This window comes from Pleurodeles waltl, chromosome 7 (assembly GCF_031143425.1).
Source record: "Pleurodeles waltl isolate 20211129_DDA chromosome 7, aPleWal1.hap1.20221129, whole genome shotgun sequence".
In the NCBI taxonomy this organism is placed as follows: domain Eukaryota; kingdom Metazoa; phylum Chordata; class Amphibia; order Caudata; family Salamandridae; genus Pleurodeles; species Pleurodeles waltl.
In genome coordinates this window covers 1,540,141,487-1,540,162,883 of record NC_090446.1, presented here as the reverse complement: position 1 = coordinate 1,540,162,883, position 21,397 = coordinate 1,540,141,487, and the positions used below count along the sequence as shown (strand labels likewise).

The window sequence follows — 21,397 nt, the reverse complement described above, 5'->3', positions numbered from 1 at the left end:
CTCCGAGCCCTTTTCTAATACTTAAAGCGTCTCGCTAGTGATACGCATGCATGAGCGCATGCGACGCAGGCTCGACCCTAAAAAGAACCTTAGGGTGCTTTTTTTGAAATTGCACCTGTTTACCACTGACTTCAAGTCAGCGGTAATGTAATCTCCTAAATGCCTAAATCACATTTAGGAAATGCTTTGTGTGTCAGAATAGGGATCGCAAATAAGAAATTCCTGTTTGCGATTTCCTCTTCTGGGAATTGAAAATTGTGATTTCTTCGGGGTAGAAATCGCAATGTGCCATTCCTTAAAGGCCTTTGTACATAAGAAAAGGCCGTTTTGCATTTCCTAACGGCCCAAAATACCAATTTTGACTGTTAAGAAATGCAAATGGGCTTCCTACACCTGCCCATTGTGCTTATTTAAAAAGAAATGCTTGCATGTTTGTCTTCACGTACCATTTTTCCTCCCATACTTCCGGGTCCCCGTGGGGCAGTGTTATGTTGTGTGAAGCACTGCACCGGGAGACACCGTTCACAGCAAAGACAGTGCCTAGCAAGCTGTTCTCCTTCGGTTCTGTCTCAAACATATGAAAAGCAGAGGACCTGTCCAAAGCCAAAAAGGTGCCAGCCTGCTCTAGACCCACTGGATTTGCCAATGCTTTTTAATATGATTTTGGAATGCATTTAAATGGAACAAATATTGGAGCAACCAATAGACAGGCAGCCTGCACCAGAGTTATTGGCTTTGCCAAGGCTTGTTTCTTTTGTCTTAAGAAATCCATGAGATGCATGTATTTTCCTGCTGTCTCCCTAGTGAGCTTCTCCTCTGCCCTCAGAGCACCGCATTGGTATCTCACTCATCTGCTGCTTCCTGTCTCCTCTATGATGCGTTCGCCATCCTGGGCTCCTCCCCCTGTGCTTCTCCCCCCAGCTCCACATTAATTTTCCCATTCACCATTATGCTTTTGTCCCCTTATGCCCAATGTTGCTCTCTCGCTCATGTGCTTTTCTACAGGCACCATTTGCTCCCTCTGTGTTGCTTCTGCCCCCAAACCAACATGTTGCTTTATCCCCACCGAGTTTAAAAAAAAATGCTCACACATTTATGTTGAGTGTGACAGGCCCAAGCCGAACACTACAGCAGGCCTGAATGGTGTCCACTGGACACGTTGTTAAGGACGTTTCCCCCCTTACGGATGTCTGCCTGCCTTCCTGACCCTTTCCTGCCCTTAAGGATGTCTGCCTGCATTTCTGCCTCGCTTCCTCCCTTCCTGCCCTTAACAATGTTTCCTGCCTTCCTGCCTTCTTTCCTGCCCGTAAGGATGTCTACCTGCCTTCCTGCCTCCCTTCCTACCCTTAAGAATGCTTCCTGCCTTCCTGCCTCCTTTCCTGCCATTAAGGGTGTCTGGCTGCCTCCCTTCCTGCTCTTAAGAATGTCTGCCTGCCTCCCTTCCTGCCCGTAAGGATGTCTACCTGCCTTCCTGTCTCCTTTCCTGCTCTTAAGGATGTCTGCCTGCCTCCCTTCCTGCCCTTAAGAATGTCTGCCTGCCTCCCTTCCTGCCCTTGAGGATGTCTGCCTGCCTCCCTTCATGCCCCTAAGGATGTCTGCCTGTCTCCCTTCCTGTCCTTAAGGATGTATGCCTGCCTCCTTTCCTGCCAAAAGAATGTCTGCCTGCCTCCCTTCCTGCTCATAAGAATGTCTGTCTGCCTTCCTGCGTCCCTTCCTGCCCTTAAGAATGTGGCCTGACTTCCTGCCTCCCTTCCTGCCCGGTCCTGGAGAGAGATCTCTCCAACGTTAGACACAAACTTCTGGAGGCAAATACTCCTCTCCATCTTCTGACACAGGTTTCTTGCTGACCCGCAGTGGCAGACATATCATAGCAAGGATGCTGGGGTAGTACAGAACGTCACAGGTACCCGGAGCGGCTGCAGAAAATGACTACAGCTGTGGCCCGATCGGAGTGTAGTGAGCGCACACAGAATGTGGGAGGTACAGGGGCCCAGATTTGAGAAGACCTAGCGCCCCCTCGCTCCACATTAGTGTCATTTGTTTATGCTAGTGTGGCCCAACGAGGCCACAATCGCTGCAGCAGATTGAGAAACTGGAGCAATGTATGCATTGTGCCACTTTGTAACCCCTTGCCAGGCATTATGGGGGTCATTCCGACCCTGGCGGAAGGCGGAGAACCGGCGGTAAGACCGCCAACAGGCTGGCGGTCTTACCTTGTGGAATTATGACCATGGTGGTTACCGCCATTGTCATCCACCGGTTCTCCGTTCCACCCACCAGGGCGGAGACGACTGCTGGGCTGGAGACCTGGGTCTCCAGCCCGGCGGCCGTCACTATACCGCCGGCAGTATTTGGACCTGGCTTACCACCGTGGATTTCCAGCGGTCTGAACCGCCATGAAATCCATGGCGGTAAGCACTATCAGTGCCAGGGAATTCCTTCCCTGGCACTGATAGGGGTCCCCCCCACCCCGACTCCCTCCCCTACACCCCCCACCAACCCTGCCACCCTCCAAAGGTGGCATGGCCCCCCTCCCCACCCCGACCCCCAACATCGCATAACTCACACACACCCGACACGCATGCAGGCACCACCAACACACACACGTACACACCTCAACATACATGCCAACATCCACACACACAGTCAGACACGCACACCCACATTCAAACATACACGCACACATCCATACAGACATACATGCACTCATTCCCAAACACGCATCACCCCCACAAGCATACAAGCACTCACACACCCCCTCTACATACTCAGACGCACACCCCCATGCACGCACACAACACTCCCCACCCCCCTCCCCTAATGGACGATCGACTTACCTTGTCCGTCGATCCTCTGGGAGGGGACGTGAGCCATGGGGGCAGCTCAGCCGACACCACAAACCCAACAGAACACCGCCACGGCGAATCACAGGACGTGATTCGCTGGGCGGTGTTCTGTTGGCATGGCAGTGGAGGTGGAGCAACCTCCACTTTCCCGCTGCCCGCCAGTATGGTTGTTGGCGGCTCTCCATCCGTAAAGGGACGGAGAGCTGCCAACAGTCATAATAGGCTGAGAAGCAAACAGCCTGCACTGGCAGTTTTCCGCACGGCGGTCCTTCGGCGGTTTTGAAAAAAGACCGCCGAGGTCAAAATTACCCCCAATGTATGCAAGGAGGGCCTTCCCCCACTAGGGGGGCTGCAAACATTTGTTATTGTCCCTAACCCGTTCCATGGTGCGCCCTGGTGTTCGTGGGGCGCTGATGGGCATATAATGCAGAGCCATTTTTCTTAAATTTGGGCCAGGATGTTTTGTAAAAGTAGGATCTAGTTGTTTTCAGTTGTTTTCATTTTTAAAAGACCAGCGGAAGTGACATCAGACACCATGTGACCTTTACTTTCACTCACACACATTCACACAGTCGCACCCTCAAGCACGAATCCAACATGATTTAAAAGCATTTTACTTACCTATATTGTAGCTAATTGTGCTCCATTTTTACACTAAAAGTGGATAAAAGTATTCACTAATTGTGTAATAAAAAGATGACAGAAACCAGGAAAGATGAGGCCCAACAGACGTTCACCTGCCCATGTGTTCCAGGCTCTGATTTTGCCAACTCTGAGGCCATGGGTCGCAGAGGCAATGCCAGGGGCCGCAAGGGGCAACCCCGGGGTCGCAGCTGTGACCCCTGGCGACCCCTGAACGACCTCCATGAATCCATAGATAACCAGAACAAGTTACTACATTTCCTCTTGGCTCATATATTGTTCCTTTCTTCAAACATTACATGTTAAAGACGTTCAGGAAATGTTGCAAGACAGGGCCAGTGTTTCATGCATTGGACACATCATGGGTGATGCAGTGAGTCAGCCATTCATCCATCGCTCCACCCACCCTGCAGGCAGTACTCACAGGAGATTTTGAGATGGAGGGGCAAGCTGCTCTGGTTGTTGGCAGGGTTGGACGCGGTGCAGACGAAGGGTCCGGTGTCTCCTCTGGTCACCGGGCTGATCACCAGCGATGACCCGTCCGGCGACAGCTGGTACCGGGAGTCCTTCGGCAGGTCGGTCCCATTGTACGTCCAGGAGAAGGTGGGCGCCGTCCCCAGGGCCGAGCAGGTCAGATTCACAGACCCTTCGTCCTCCCAGAGATGACCTGAGGTGCCATTACTGGAGATGTTCACACTGGAGATGGGCTCTGCCAATCAGAAGGCAAGAAAATAAACAGATTAGTGGCTTGTACCTATGGGAAAAAAAGATAGCTGTTAGGGTCAGAGGAAAAGTCAAAGGTAGAGCAAGGGCTCGTGGCCAGAGTATAGAGACAGCAGGTGCTGACGTACGAGAGGTAATGCAAAATGTCATGATATATGTATTTATGTGCTGCACGCGCTGCCATTAATGTCTCCTCACTGCTACATACGTCTGACGCTGTAAAACTGCAAACACTCCTGGTTCCCGACTAACTGAAATCACTGTGCCGTGGAGCCCTTCTCGAGGCGCTATTATTTCAGCAGCCGCATTGAAGGTCATATGTCTTCAAACCGAGAGTCAATTCTTAGCCTGTGGCTCTTCTGACGTCATAGTGCACCACCGACCCTTCTCTGCTCTTCCACCACTTGGAATCAGCGCTGGCGCTTGTGAGCTAGCTTCTAGGCGCTTTCACTTGTTCTAAGGGCCTGATTAGAAGCTGCTGTTCATTTTCAGTCTCTGTGCGAACAGGACTTTATTCAGGAATGGGAATTCTAAGGTCAGATATAACCCCCCCCCCCTCCCACACACAGATCATTTCCCTGACAGATTTCGGCAGATGAGACCTTCAGAAATGTATCAGGGGGACGGCGAGGAGAAGCCAAGCAACTGATTCTAGTGCTTTGAATACAAGTTCCAGGCGTTAAGCCTCATTTCCAACACGTTCTGCCTCATTCCCAGGTGAAAACTCGGGAACAGGAGGAACGTACCATATGCAGTACATACAATCTCAGGGCTAAGGGTATTTGCCAGCAGAGGGGACCCTCTGACCCCCACCCCACCTATGTGTAATTAGGGCCAATAAGGGTAGATTATGGTGTGAATGAATCTTTCTCCCTGCAGCTCAGCACCGCAGAGTTACACTATGTTACGGTGCTAAACTGGTACGAATGAGATGCAACCAATGCCCAGACACTGTTACCAAGTTTGAAAATGACGACATAAACAACTAATGCCAATACACAATGTGCCACGTTTTGCAGCATAATTTTCCTTTTCTTGCCGCGTAATTTACTCAAACCTGCCGCTTATCTGTCTCTCCTGCCGCATAATTCTAGTGGCCCTAATCGTACTCTTGCTAGAGTGAAATAGTGATAGAGGATCAGTTCCTTTGCCGGTGATATATAATTCATCAGCTGAAATGGCCAAGCCAAAAGGACACATTCTGGGGTTATCCCGAGGGCGAACAACAGGGCAAAATAGCTGCAAGACAGAGGCCTGGAACTGAATGGAACTAAATCCGAGGTCATTCTATGTCATATCAAGGTATCCCCGAATCCTGCTCACTGAGCCACAATCCCCAAGTTGTGTGCGGCACTTGTACAAGACTTGTGGAGAGGTAAACGTCATGGGGTTTACATGAGCCTCTGATGCCTGTCAGGAGCCTCGAACAGCCTCCGTGTCCAGGCTGACAGAACATCACAGACTGTGACACTTATAACTCACTGACTGCTCTGAGGTGGTGAGACGCGCTGTCAGTGACTTCACACACAGCTGTGGGAAGCCACCTCGGGTGTCTGCTAGAATCAGGGCTGTAGTGTTTGCACCGCATGCAGAGTTCAGTAGGAAGGGAGATTGTTGGGCTCAGAAGGCAAGAGCCTGTCTGCAGCCTGAGAAGGGTCTGCAAGGCATGGTCCTGGGAGCTGTGATTGGCCCTTGACTGCTGCCTTGTTTTCCTCTAAGTCCGGAGGTGTCTACGGTTTTAGACCATCAAGATGCAGCTCTGGGGGTCAAACCGCCATCTTGAATTCATCAAACCAAGCGCTCCCTTCCGTGTCCTTTCCTGCTAAGGAGTTAAAAAGGGAATTCTGTATAGGGGCTGTTAAATTCCGGATGTCTTCTCCCCGTCCACGCTTTCCTTGTGCCAGGTAGGCCTCTGACCGCTTGCAGGTCCGAGCAGCCTGAGCCTTGTTCCTTTTATGTAAAGATGAAGCTGGCAAGGGGGCAGTACCAACATAGGCCAACCAATGTCTCTTGCAAGACACCTAGGCCCTGATTTAAGAGAGCCGAGCGGCTCCTTAGCGGAATTTTTGTGACACTAAGGTGGCACTAAGAAGGACTTTTCCCCGCGCCATATTTACAATACCCCCGCCATAGATTCAGAAAGTGGTGCACTGTGTGCATTGCGCCACTTTTTAAACCCTTGGGCCACGTTATTCCTGTGCCAGGCATAATGAATGTATGCAAAGGGGGCGTTCCCACGTAAGGGGTGTCGAACAAATTGTGCAAAGAAATCTAAAATATTTATTTGCGTCATTTGTTTGGCACTTTTAATGCCTTCTCAGAGCAGGCGTTAAAAGGGGGCACACCACTGGTTACAATAGGCCCCTATGTACTTTTCAGGGTTAGTGCCAACATTTTGGCACTAACCATGAAAACTAACATTACTAACATCTAACCCTAACATAAACAGCGTCCGAAATTCTGACGCTATTGCCCCCTAACCTGCGCCATGGCACGCCGTATTTTAATTACGGCACACACATGGTGGTGGTGGGGGGGGGCGCATGGGGCCACTAGAAAAGTAGCGCTGAATGTAAGTTGCGCCACTTTTCATAAATCTGGCCCCAATATTTTTTACTTTTGTTACTCATCCAGATATTTTTGGAAAGCACAATTTGGAGAATAAAACGGCCAGGGTATTAAAGTCTGAGATTTTCTAACAGAAGAAAGCATAAAGTGAGGTGCAAAGCTTGAAAATAAATGATAACTTTTTATGTTCTGGCTTGATAGCCAGACAATTGAGTGAGCATCACTAGAGAGGGTCTATGGCTCCGCCCACATGACGGAAGGCAGGAGTACATGTTTTGATTGGGCAGAAGTAGTGAGCTTCCACAGAAAAAGTGCTTGATCTCCACACAGCTGGGTTCATTTGGTTAATTATTCCAGCTGCCCGTGATTGAGGTTTCAGGGGCACACACAACATTGTAATGCTATTAAAGTGTTTGTTGGCATTGCTGATACTTATTGCAAATTGTAGTCAAAATACCAAAAGTATTGCAGCAATCAACTCCCACGAAAGTTGGGAAACCAGGTTCCAGTCTCGGCGTCAGCTCACCACTCTGTGATTCTGGGCAAATCACTTAGGGCCTCATTCTGACCCTGGCGGACGGCGGAGGCCGTCCGCCAGGGTACCGCCGCTGAATGACCGCACCGCGGTCAAAAGACCGCGGCGGCCATTCAGACATTTCCTCTGGGCCGGCGGGCGCTCTCCAAAAGAGCGCCCGCCGGCCCAGAGGAAATGCCCCTGCAACGAGGACGCCGGCTCAGAATTGAGCCGGCGTAGTTGCAGGGGTGCGACGGGTGCAGTTGCACCCGTCGCGTATTTCAGTGTCTGCTTAGCAGACACTGAAATACTTTTCGGGGCCCTCTTACGGGGGCCCCTGCCGTGCCCATGTCATTGGCATGGGCACGGCAGGGGCCCCCAGGGGCCCCGCGGCACCCCCTACCGTCATCCTGTTACTGGCGGGCGAACCGCCAGGAACAGGATGGCGGTAGGGGGTGTCAGAATCCCCCATAGCGGCGCAGCAAGCTGCGCCGCCATGGGGGATTCTAAGGGCAGCGGTAAACCGGCGGGAGACCGCCGGTTTGCCTCTTCTGACCGCGGCCGAACCGCCGCGGTCAGAATGCCCTTCGGGGCACCGCTGGCCTGTCGGCGGTGCTCCCGCCGACCCTGGCCCCGGCGGTCTTAGACCGCCGGGGTCAGAATGACCCCCTTAATCTTCCTCTGCCTACAAAAGATGAATGTGTCCCTGTGTAATGTAACCTGTGCTCACATAAAGTGCTCCAATACCTTCGGATCGAGTTTGGGATATAAAACGGCAAATGCCCCACCCCCAAAAAAAGAACGCACACACCTGCACCCCCTGTGCTGCCATTTCCAAATTGCTGACCGTCCTTGAATGTCAGATGTCCTCTGCACCAGAACTAGAAAACATAGCATCAAAAACATATAAAACCTCACCTTTCACCCAGATCTCCCGGGGGCTGCTGGTGTTGTTGCTGATTAGGTTATATATTCCACAGGTGTAATTCCCATTGTCGGACGTCATGATTGGCTGGAAGTGCAGGAAGGGGCTGGAGCCAGTGCAGGTGACGCGCTGCTGGTCACAGGTGATGTTCACGTTATCTTTAAGAAACAGGTACGTGTCCACTGTCTGGTTCCGGGCCTCACACTTGAGGGTCATGTTATATCCATTAAACTCTATTCCCGAAGCTATGAGCAGGGACGGCTGGGAAAGGATTTCTAGAGAAAATAAAGTTTGAATTTAAAATTCGCATCCTTTTATTTTTTTCAAATATAAAAACAAAATCCACCATTTTACCAAGATTTCATAAATAAAGAAAAGCTTAATATGGTTATCCCGTGATTAAAATATCCATTATTACTGTTTTAGGCATATTGTGAGTGTAAGAAAATGTCTTTTGTGTGATCACGTCCACTTTTTTGGACGGATGCAACTTGTTTTTGGACACCTGCTAGCCAGGCCCCAGGGCGTGTGGTCTGACCCCTGGAAACTTGTCAAAATGGTGAAGAAACCCTGATTGGCACATTTACCTTACCTCTAGGTCGATACTGCATGGTACCCAGACCCAAATTTTGCAGAAAATGATGGAGCGCAACGCTGCGCAAATATTGGCAGCGCTGCGCTCCGTCATTTTCACAATTGAATAGTGCGCACCCATGTGTTGTCCCCTTCACTGGCACTGAATTGATCTGCCATGCGCCAACGCAGGCATCCTTACATCATCGTGCAAGGATGCCTGCGTTGAGGGGTATGATTGTTTATGTGTGGGAAGGTGTCCCTTCCTGCACATAAACAATCACTAATGGCGCTTTGGCACTTCTGTGTGTGATGCAGAATGCAGCACACACAGAAGTGCCCAAGCGTCATTTTCAAATGATTATTTATGTGCAGGAAGGAACACCTTCCTGCAAATAAACATTAATTTCTTGCATTTTGCTCTTTCTATGCATGATGCAGAATGCAGCACGCATAGAAAAAGCAAAAAACAAGGATGAATAAAAGTATTCCTCTTCGTTGCACCTTGCTAACAACACCCCTGGGGTGGCGTTAGATTTTGGCGCTTCCTCAGGTTTACAAAATCTTGTAAATCTGGAGCAGCATCAAAATGCAATGGGTGTTGCTGTGGCACGCCCACAATAACACCCATTGCATGCCCCTTCCACGGAAAGGGCTGCTTGTGAAGGGGCAGAATTTACATGGTGGCGTTGAGTCATGAAAAGTGGCTTAAAGCCACCTTGTAAATACGGCGCAGGGCATAGCACCACCGGAGCGTCACTTTGGTGCAAGGGGCTCTTAAATATGCCCCCCAGTGTACCCAGGAGGACCGGTACCTGAAATGTTCTAGTGGACTGCAGCACCTATTGTTCCATCCCTGAAGTGACGATGCAAAGTGTGTCTCAGGCCTTCCCCAGCATCCTGAATGTGCAGTTTTAAAACTTCAAATTCAACTTGCCAAAATAACACTGTAGTATTTATTAGAGAATGAGCAGATAATCTTTAGCAGTAGAATAGAACGGTGTGATGTCATATGAGAAGGCTGGAGGGAGAAAAGCTGGCAGTTGGATGTGTTTGGATGGGACCTCTCTTTCTGGAATAAAATTTATATTGGATTACATCTCAGCATCTTTATTTCATCTCGAAGAAATCAGCTTTACTACAAACACCTTTTGCCAGGCCTAAACCTTTGTTTTTAATACTTATAAGTCACCCATGCCCATAGGGCAGGCTACACTGCATTTAAAAAGTAGGACATGTGCAGTTTTGTTTTACATGTCACGGCAGTAAGAACTCTCGAAAGTCGTAGTTCACTGTGCAATGCTGACTATTTCATAAAAAAGCATTGGGTTGGGGCGTGGCGTGGAAGATGGCCACCTGAAAGTTGAGCTCCACGCTACAGAGGGCCCTTGGAGACTGGGGGTTCGGAGTGGCAGTGCAGGACCTAGCGAGCAGTCTTGGGAGCGGTGTTGCTGCGGGTCCTCAGATGAGGCACCCAGCAGCCATGGAGCCCAGTCGGTCAAGATACAGCAAGACTGAGGCCTACAACCTCTGAGAAGCAACGGCATCGCGTGCCTGGCCAATGACGAGGAGGCGGGGCTGAGGCCTGCAGCCTTTGAAAAGCAGCAGCCTCACGTGCCAGCCGCAGTGGCTGCATCCTGGTCGATTCGGCCCATATGGTGTTGCCGCTGGGGGGGCACTACCACTGAAGCTGTGTGGTTGTGTAGCGGGTGGTCACCGGGGTCAGCTGTGGCAACTCTCCTTCCTGCAGCAGAGCCACACCCGGTCACAGGTGAGGCCTAGAGCCTGACTGGAACACTGTGAGTCAGCCGCACCCATCAAGACCGGAGCGGCTCCCGGTCCTCACCGCTGGCACAAAGGGGCACGTCTGGAGGATAGCGCCCCCCCACCCTTCTTCCTCGTGACCATAGGGTGCAGTCAAACAGATCAAGGCTGGTAGTATTTCTGGGGTTTGCCATCTCTCCCTCTTTCCTCCCCTCGCACACTGCAACAGGGGCAGTGAAGGAACACAGGGGCGCTGTCCGGCGGGACACAGGGGCCCACCTCCCACCCATCTCTGCCTTTAACTCACCCCCCCACACTGACTCGGACCGAGTGGGACACCTTTCCACCAGGGAGCTGCACCGAGAGGCGTTCCCCCCCTCTGCTCCCCTGATTGCCCTCAACTTTCTGCCCTGGAAGGACAGTGAGGCTCAAACCCACCACTTCTCTCGCAACTATGACTTCAGGGGTGCTCCTCAACATATGGCATGGTCTCCAAATCCCCTGTGACACGCATGGCCCCACAGCAGCCTCCACTCCATTCAGCAACGATGAGTCCTGAGCCGGGGATGCATTGAGAAACGGAAGCCTGCCTACCAACCACAGAGACAGAACATCGAAGGCGGATACCCATCCAGGGAAGTCACTCATATAGGTGTATGGGCCAGTAGGGGAGGAACCAGTCTGCATCCTCCCTCCCCATCCCTATTCACAGACAGCACCTGTTAGTCGGCAGGCACTGGTAGCCCGTCTGAGCGGGGAATGGGAGGGGAACAGTCGCCCCTCCTCCTATCCCCACATGCTGGGGAACGTCCTCTGTACATCACAAGACCCTTGTCTTTTGAAAATCAGAAGGTCTGAACACCAGGCTAACCCTACCCACTATTACAACACTGTAGCCCAACAGCACAAAAAAAGTCCTGTGATGGCTACTGGAAAATCTGGTGATAAACCTTCTGGCAAACCATCAAGACAGCTTCTCTTGTCTGAAATCCTTCACCACTCCCGCCTTCAGGCCTCGCTCCGCGACTCCCAGCCGACAGCACTACCATGGATCACATCTTCCAAGAGATCACAGCAGTGGGTCATTGGGTGAAGGGGATGGACTCTATTATATCCACGTTGGTGGCAGAGACCAAATCCATATGCCTGGATAATGCAGGCTTCCAATCCAGAGTGTCTGACTTGGAACAGAGTGGCATTGCAGTCAAGGAACACCTCAATACCGAACCAGACTGAGACCGGGAACTTCTCTTCCTCTGCAGTAAGCTCATGGACTAGGAGGACAGGAACCGCAGGGACAACGTAAGTTTCTTTGGCTTTCCGGAGCACGTTTAGAGGATGGATATTCAGGCATATCTCAAAGAAACACTCCCTACCCTAAATGGCATATCCTTTGACTCCCCACTGAAGATCAAGGGGGCACATCGTCTTAGTCCAAAGAGAGCTAAGGATTCATGCTGCCTGCGTTCTATCATCAATTGCCTCCTCAATCCTGGCAGCTCACTACCACTGTGCGCTCCCAGGGACCTTTCCGAACCAATGGCTGTGAGATCACTGTTGCGGCGGACTTCTCCAAAGAGATGAATGAACGCCACAAGGCATTTTTATCACTCCGCCCTCGCCTACGCCAATTGGAAGTGAAATATGGTCTCTTTGAACCAGCGTATGTGGGTTACTAAAAAGGTTCAATCTCAGGACTTATGGATTTAACTCAACAACCTGACACCCATGTTCATGGACATGACCCCTTAGACTTTACCCGCTGATGTGACTCAGAACCCTTCGGACACAATGTTGCCACTCATTTCCTTGGACGGCCAACCCCCCCGGCGGCAGAGGGGTCCACCAAAGAGACAGAGATCAGAAGAAATACCTAAGACCCCATGATAACAGGGGCAAGGCACTCTTGGCTGTGTCGCACCATACCCAGCAGATAGACAGAGACAAATCTCGGTCTCCATTGAAACCCAGCCCCGCCTCTACTTGAACACTTGAACTCTTGATCCTTTGGGGGCCTTTTGAGGATGATGAGCATGGGAAGCTACGTAGAGTTTGTGAGTACCACACCTGGCTCCCACCAGGGGGCAAGAACTCACCCACTTGTCACTTCTGTATGTTTATCAATGTGTGCATGCTGGCCTCTGTGGAGTCGTTTCCCGGCTCATAGTTCCATTGTTTAGCTGTTCTGCCTTACTGTATAATCGTATTATTGTATCAAGGTATGGACGTCTCACTGTGCGCTTGCCCACAAGCTAGGCCTGTATTAGTTCTTAGTTATTGGTTGATTGCTATCTCACCCTCTTGCTGTATTACTGCATTGTCATTTGCCCATACCATATCCTGTCCCCTCTTAACATCCTCCACTACCCTCTACCTCTTTTCTCTCCCCTTCTCTCCCTACCTAGCCACAGTATTTGTGACGGATGGGCTTGGTTCACATAGGTTACTGTCTAATATTGTCACCCCCAAACCCCATCTCAGGCAGGTCCCACAGGGGAAGACCTATGACCTATGGTCGCAGTTATTGGACAAATTTATGTGCTTTCCTTGTACGCCAATCCAACGGCTCCCCTTTCCCGCTTCCCCACTCTTGCCACAATGAACAGGTTTTTACCGCGGCCGGCACTAGCACAGACTCCCCCTTCTCCCTCCACCCGTCAACCCCTCCCCTGCCCCTTTTCTCCCTTTCCCTCCCCCTACCCTTGCCCCCCTCCTTCATACACCAAGACGGGATGGAGTGACAAGCAAGCCATCCTCGATTCCACAAAGACATAGCCCACCCAATTTGCCACAGAACGCTCTTCCCTGACCCCCTCCCCATCTCCGCACCCGTTCCTTCTATACTTTTGCTAATCAGGAGCCCCCCATCCCCCTCCTCCTAGGAGGTGCGCAATCTCCCTAGGTTTAGACCCACAGTTCACAGTTCTGGGATTCTGAGGACCCTAGCCCTGTTAAGGTTAGGCCCTTCTCACTCACCTTCTCCTTACCCTCTTCTTATTTCTCCCTTCTCCTTTTCTCTCTCTCTTATCCCACCTCTCACTTCTGATATCCCCCACTCCTATCTCCCTCCCCCCGCTCCCGCCTGCTCCCTTCCCTCCCTGAGGTCCGTTGTCAAAGATACACCCAGCTCCCCCTCCCCTTACCGGCACCCTTATCCTCCCCTCCCCCCTCTTTTCCTTTTTTCTCTCATATCTTTCCACTTATTTTAACCCCACTCTCCACCCTCACTCACTTCCATTGTTCTCCTTCAACGCATCCCCTCCTTCCCTCCATCCTTTCTCTTCATCCCCTCCCCTCCACTAAATACAGACGCATGCTACCACTATGGCCCTCATTCTGACCTTGGCGGTCTTTTCGCAAGACCGCCGAGTTACCGCCGCGGTGAAGACCGCCGACCGCGGCGGTATGCCGCTGTGCGCATTCTGACCGCTGGGAGCGTTCCGCCGGAAAACCGCCAGCAGCCACACTGGCGGTCGGCGGGAAAGTGGAGACTGGTCAACCTCCACCGCCACGCCAGCAGAACACCGCCCACAGAATTACGACCCACATTTCTGTGTGGCGGTCTTCTGTTGGCGGTCTTCTGTTGGCGGTCACCTCCCCATGGCTCCCGTCGCCTCCCGGAGGACCAACGCACAAGGTAAGTTGACCGTCCGTGAGGGGAGGGGGTGGGGGGGTGTTGTGTGATGTGGGCGTGCATGGGGGTGTGCGTGTGAGTGTGTAGAGGGGGTGTGTGAGTGCGTGTATGCGGGCGGGGGGTGCTGCTGTGTCTATGGGTAATGTGTGCTGTTCGGCAGGTGCGCATGTCTGCATGTATGTGTGCGGGTATGTGTCCCCGTTGTGTATGTGTGTGTAGGGGGTGTGTATATGTGCATGTTGGGGGTGTGTGCATGTCGGGGTGCATGTATGTGCATGTCGGGGTGGGGGTGGGGAGGGGGTTCGTACCACCTCTGGGGGGTGGCAGGGGGGTGGAGGGTGTGGGGGGAGGACTCGGGTAGGTAGTGGGGGGTGGGGGAGACCCCTATCAGTGCCAGGGAAGGAATTCCCTGGCCCCGATAGTGTTTACCGCCATGGTTCGCACGGCGGTTCCCGCCCGCAAGAAACCGCGGCGGTAGGCAGGGTCATAATACCGTTGGCGGTCTTGGGACGACCGCCGGGCCGGAGTGCGCAAACTCCAGCCCGGCGGTCATGACCGCCGTGGCGGTCGGAGTGGAGAAGTGGCGGTCGGTCGCGGCGGGGACCGCCGCGGTCAGAATGCCATTTTTAATACCGCCGGTCTGTTCGCGGTCCGACCGCCGTCTCTCCGCCGACCGCCAGGGTCAGAATGAGGGCCTATGTCTACTAGGACTATTATCCCTCCTCGTCCTCTACAAATCCTATCCTGGAATGTCCATGGTATGACCCAATATGTGAAACATCAAAAAGTGCTCTCCTGCCTGCTTTGTAAACAGACAGACATAGCCCTCCTACAGGAGACACGTCTCAGTGTTACAGAATCCAGCAAATTACGCCGGGACTGGGTTGGGAGAGCAATATTTAGTAGCTGTCCTGCCCGCCGCTACTGGAGGAAGGGACACCTAGGAAGTGCGGAGTAGCGTTCCTGTTGCGAAAAACCCTTCCTACACAGGAGGTTAAATCATGTCCTGACCCCTACGGGTGATACGTATTTACTAAACTGCAGATCGGTAACCAACCTATATGTATCGGATCGGTCTATGCGCCCACAGGCCCCAAGCGATCCTTTCTCCTCCGTCTAAACCGTCTACTTACAGAAATCGGAGCTTCGCTCTATATCATTGGGGGTGACTGGAATCTCTCCAGGGACGCAGTGTTAGACAGAACCAGCCTCATAGACACTGATAACAACCCAGACAGAGCCCTTCCTGGCTAACATACTCTCAGATCACAGCCTGGTTGATCTTTGGAGACTCACACACCCAGGAGACAGGGAGTATACCTTCCTTTCAATGCAGGACTATTTCTTTGTGTCGCAAACAGTAGTGCCCCTTTCTCACGATGCGTGGATTTTGGAATGCGCCCTCTTTGATCCCTCTCCGATCCTAACCTCAGTGGACATTGATCTACCCTCCCTGGGACGTAAACCATGGCGCTTCCCAGTACACCGCTATAGAATGTCCCAAGGCAAAACCCAACTGCGGTCGCACATCACCACTTGCTTACAGGTTAATCAGTGCTCAGTCCGCTCCCAGAGAGTACTGTGGTCAGCTGTGAAAGCTACTTTATGGGGGCAGATGATGAGAGACACAGCAATATCAAACTGTCAGAAGAAAACTCGGCAAATTGAATTGGAAAGTAATATCGCGACTCTCACCCAGCTATATACAAAATGATCCTCGCTACCAACTCGCCGACATCTGGAACAGGCTAGGATGGCCCTCAATTAATTATACACCTCCCAGGCTGAGTATGCTTTACAGCGCCTATGAGGATGGCACTATGAACAAGGTGAGAAAGCGGGCAGGCTCTTGGCGGCCCAACTTCGCCAAAGAGAGGCAGCACAAGCCATACCTGCACTCTCCTCCTTTACCGGGAAACTCCTTGCTCAACCTCAAGACATAGTTGAGGAGTTTGCAAAATTCTATGGAGACTTATACACCCCTGAAACGTCAGCTAGCCCTGTCCAGTTTGACTCCTTTTTAGCTAACTCCTACCTTCCTCAATAGACTTCTGAGGGACACACCCTGCTGGATGGGGAAATTAGTATAATCAAAATAGCACAGGATATAGCCAACCTCCCATATCATAAATCGCCGGGTGAGGATAGTTTCCCACAGATTTCTACAAATGGTCCAGTAGCAACTCGGTTGGCTTGCTGTATGAAGCCTTCCGAGATTCCAGTCATGAGGGATCTCTAGCCTCTATCTCTAATAGAGCAGTGATAGCTGTCCTCCCCAAGCCTGGACGGGACCCTCTCTTATGTGGCAGCTATCGCCCCATATCTCTCCTGAATTAAATACTCACCAGTGTCCTCCCATCCCATCTACGTAAATTACTCCTTGCCCTAATCCACCCCACTCTGGTGGGGTTTGTCCCAGGACGCACTTCTAGAAACCATCTCTGTTCTCTCTCGCACGCTCTATGGTCTGCTAAAGACCATCTGGTGGAGGCCCTCGCCCTCTCCCTAGACGCAGAAAAGGCATTTGATTGCATCAAATGTGACTACCTTTTGCCACCCTTAAGAAATTTGACCTTGGAGATCACTTCATCTCCCAAGTGCGCCTGCTTTATGATGGCCCTACAGCACAGGTCAATTGCGGCGGGTTCATCTCCAACACCTTTCCGGTACGCAGAGGGACGAGACAGGGGTGTTGTAGGAGGCTGGCCTGGCATATAGTGGGTACCTGAGGGTACTTACACCTTGTGTCAGATCCAGTTATCCTTTATTAGTAGATTAGTAGTGTTCTAGGAGCTTAGGCTGATAGAGGTAGCTATAGCAGAGCAGCTTAGGCTGAACTAGGAGACATGCAAAGCTCCTACTATACCACTTATATCATATAGTACTATATCATAAGAAAGACAATACTCAGAGTTACTAAAAATAAAAGAACTTTATTTAAGTGACAATGTGCCAAAAATATCTCAGAGGACATACTCCCTTAGAAGGTAAGTTAAATACAAAAAATATATACACAAACCAAAATCAGGTAAGTAAAACAGTCAGAAAGTAGTGCAAACACTGTAGAATACAATAGGATGCAATATGCCTAGGGACAACACAAACCATATACTAAGAAAGTGGAATGAGAACCACAAATGGGCCCGAGGCTAGTGTAGTGTGTATAGGGTCACTGGGAGTGTAAGAGAACACTAAGGGTGTCCAAGATACCTCACCCCAAGACCCTGAAAAGTAGGAGTAAAATACTACTATTTCCCCAGAAACACACTAAAGTCGTGATAGAGGATTTTGCAAAAACCACAACAGAATGCAAAGCACTGAAGATGGATACCTTGACCTGAGGACCTGCAAAGGAAGGGGACCAAGTGCAAGAGTCGTAAAAGTGTCCAGGGGGGCAGGAGCCCACTAAACCCAGGATGAAGGTGCAAAATGGCTGCCTCCGAGTGGAAGGAGCTGAAGATTCTTCAACAACGAAAAATTCTAGGAACTTCCCCTTCATGCAGAAGATGTCCCACGGAGTGCTGGAGGATGCAGAGTTATTTTTTTGACAAAAGACCGCAAACAAGCCTTGCTAGCTTCAAGAGTTGTAGTAAAGGAAAAAGGGTGCTGCCGGGGCCCAGGAAGGACCAGGATGTCGCCACTTGGGAGAGAAGACAGAGGGGGCCCTCAGCAATACAGAGAGTCCACGCACAAGAAAGTAGCGCCCACAGAAGCACTTGAACATAGGTTCAAGAAGTCTGAACACAGCAGTCATCTTAACACGACAAAAGAGGGTCCCACAAAGCCGGAGTTCAACTCAGGGAGTTGAGCAATGCAGGACAGACTGCTGGGGACCTGGGCTTGGCTGTGCATGAAGGATTCCTTGCAAAAGTGCACAGAAGCTCTAGCAGCTGCAGTTCATGCGGTGCACAGGATTACTGTCTGGAGAGGGGAGGCAAGGACTTACCTCCTCCAAATTCAGACAGTTGGACCAGTGGACAGTCTGGGTCATTTGGATCCACCACCTGAGGTCCAGGGGCCATGCTCGTTAGGATGAGAGGGGTCCCAGAGTACAGGTGATGCTGAAGTTTGGTGCCTGCTGGAGCAGGGGGAAGATTCTGTCAACCCACAGGAGATTTCTTTGTGGCTTCCAGTGCAGGATGAAGGCAGGCAGCCCCCAAAGCATCCACAACCAGGAAACAGCCGAGAAAGCCGGCAGGACTAGATGCTACAATATCGCAGGTAGTCTACTCACTACTTTGTTGCAGTTTTGCAAGCGTCCTGGAGCAGTCAGCGGTTGATCCTTGGCAGAAGTCAAAGAGAGAGGTGCAGAGGAATACTGGTGAATTCTTGCAAGTCGTTATCTGAGGAAAAGCCCTCTGGAGAGACCCTAAATAGCCCTCAGAGGAAGATTGGCCACCTAGTGATGTAAGCACCTATCAGGATGGGTCTCTGACATCACCAGCTGGTACTGGCCACTCAGAGGTCTCCGGTGTGCCCTCACACCTCTAGATTCAAGATGGCAGAGGTCTGGGACACAATGGAGGAGCTCTGGTCACCACCCCTAGGGTGGTGATGGACAGGGGAGTGGCCACTTCACTTTTCTTTGTCAGGTTTCGCACCAGAGCAGGGACTGGCAGGCCCCAGAACTGGTGTAGACTGGCTTATGCAAGGAGGGCACCATTGGTGCCCTTCAAAGCATTTCCGGAGGCTGGGAGAGGTTACCACTCCCCAGCCTTTAGCACCTATTTCCAAAGGGAGAGGGTGTAACACCCTCTCTCAGAGAAAATCCTTTGTTCTGACTTCCTGGGACTGGGCTGCCCAGACCCCAGGAGGGCAGAACCCTGTCTGTGGGGTGGCAGCAGCGGTAGCTGCAGAGAAAACCCCAGAGAGCTGGTTTGACAGTATCCGGGGTCCATAGTGGAGGCCCAGGGATGCATGGGAATAGCACTCCAATACCAGATTTGGCATGGGTGGACAATTCCATGATCTTAGACGTGTTACATGGCCATATTCGGAGTTACCATTGTGAAGCTACACATAGGTATTGACCTATGTGTAGTGCACGAGTGTAATGGTGTCCCCGCACTCACAAAGTCCAGGAAAATTGCCCGAACTATGTGGGGGCACCTTGGCTAGTGCAAGGGTGCCCTCACACTTAGTAACTTTGCACCTAACCTTCACCAAGTGAGGGTTATACATATATGTGACGTATAAGTTACTTAAGTGCAGGGTAAAATGGCTGTGAAATAATCTGGACGTTCTTTCACTCAGGCTGCAGTGGCAGTCCTGTGTAAGAATTGTCTGAGCTCCCTATGGGTGGCAAAAGAAATGCTGCAGCCCATAGGGATCTCCTGGAACCCCAATACCCTGGGTACCTAGGTACCATATACTAGGGAATTATAAGGGCGTTCCAGTGTGCCAATCAGAATTGATAAAAATGGTCGCCAGCCTGCCTTGACAATTTTAAAAGCAGAGAGAGCATAAGCACTGAGGTTCTGATTAGCAGAGCCACAGTGACACAGTTAGTCACTACACAGGGAACACATACAGGCCACAAACTATGAGCACTGGGGTCCTGGCTAGCAGGATCCCAGTGAGACAGGCAAAAACAAACTGACACACAAGTAAAAAATGGGGGTAACATGCCAGGCAAGATGGTACTTTCCTACACCCCTTGATATGCCTCTTCTGGGAGTCCATGAGAACCATTCTCAAAGGCTCCATCCCTCTCCTCCAGCCACTTCCTACCACCCTTATCCTTCTACATGACAGGGGGGACCTCCATGATCTGTCAAGACCACAATGTCGCCTTTTACATACTGCTCTTGCGCTAGCCAAGCTATTGATTCTCCGCCATTGGAGGTCACCTGACCTACCCACACCGGAAGAGTGGCTGATGGCAATGATACAAACTGCAACGCATGAACGAGTCATTTATAACCTACAGGACCAGGCCGCCTTATTCATGCAGACATGGGCACCCTCCCTCTCCGAAGCATTGTAATTCAGAATAATCTCCTTATTTGCAGAACACTCATGAAAATGGTACAACCTGTTCGTGGCAAATCTAAAGACACAGCACTGGCAAACTCGAGGAACAAATCTGCACATCCACGCCTACCTTCCCTCTGTTTTAGATCGTTGCCCTCCACACCAGGCCATACCTTACCGCCCCGCCATCCATCTCTATTTCTCTTGCTATGTATTGCCTCATCTTTCCCCTTGTCCTACTGATGATCCCCTCCCTCCCCCCTCTTCCCCCGCTATGCCCTACTAGCCCCCCCTTTCCAATCAAGAACTGCGGCACTGGGTGCCCTTATGCCCTTATTTCTGACTCGCTTTTCCATTCCCTCCTTTCCTTCAGCTCCCCTCCCCCTGTCTCTCACACTATTCACTGCTTCTCTAGATATTTCACTTCTGTTCATCTACTATACTCACAACTGATTTGTCCTGCCACCTCAACCTTCTCTTCTTGTCATTTTTTCTTCATATTTATCCAAACTCTAGACGGCCTGGAGACGCACTGCGAAATCAAGGCGGACCGCGGGCATAAAGGCTCCAAGTATCATCCAGAGACCCGCAATTCCCTCCTACTCCCCCTCCCCCCCTGTTTACTAGTGCTATCATCCCTAAGCTGCTCAGGGCAGGCTAGCTAAATAGGTTGCAATCACTACCACAAATCATTGTACCCCTACACTGTCATGAATCCGCACATCACTCTGGCATCTACATACCCTCCCCCCTTTCGTGGTGGCCCTATTCTTAGCTCGACACCTTCTCACTCCCCCCTACCCCGATGCTGTCACTCTGTTGTCCCTTTATCCCCCCTCTCTTTCTCCCTCTTCTCCCGCCTTCTCCTCCCTTTCCAACTTACAGGTTGCCCAATTGTTGATGGGTCCTGTTTGTACCATGTTCTAGTTGTTGATCATGGCTGTATAGGGAAGTATACTATGCATGGTATACATAGGTACTTCTTGTCTTTCCAATAAAAAAAAAAATACAACACAAAAAAAAAGAAAATACAAGCCCCAAAATGCAATGCTATTTGTTTAAATTACCAGTACTTACTAAAATTGTTTGACAAGAAATAGGGCCACTTGGCAGCTCTAAACGTTTAAAAATTCTGTCAAGTGTGGTCAAATACATGAGTGTGAACATGCTATTATCTAGCCTGTCATCCTAAGGGTTTCCCAAGTACGAGCTTTTATCACAAATGAGTGGTGATA

General features: G+C 51.0%; 1 protein-coding gene across 1 annotated transcript in view; it reads right to left on the bottom strand.

Annotated features, from left to right (window-relative positions):
• Positions 1-21,397, bottom strand: part of LOC138247106 (carcinoembryonic antigen-related cell adhesion molecule 1-like) — a gene marked incomplete at its 5' end in the record, with an annotated part of 137,954 nt that overhangs the window by 20,964 nt on the left and 95,593 nt on the right. Inside the window, 2 exons of the mRNA XM_069201851.1 lie at positions 3,913-4,197; positions 8,212-8,493. Coding sequence (XP_069057952.1) covers positions 3,913-4,197; positions 8,212-8,493 — 567 coding nt within the window. The remainder of the gene's footprint in view (positions 1-3,912; positions 4,198-8,211; positions 8,494-21,397) is intronic.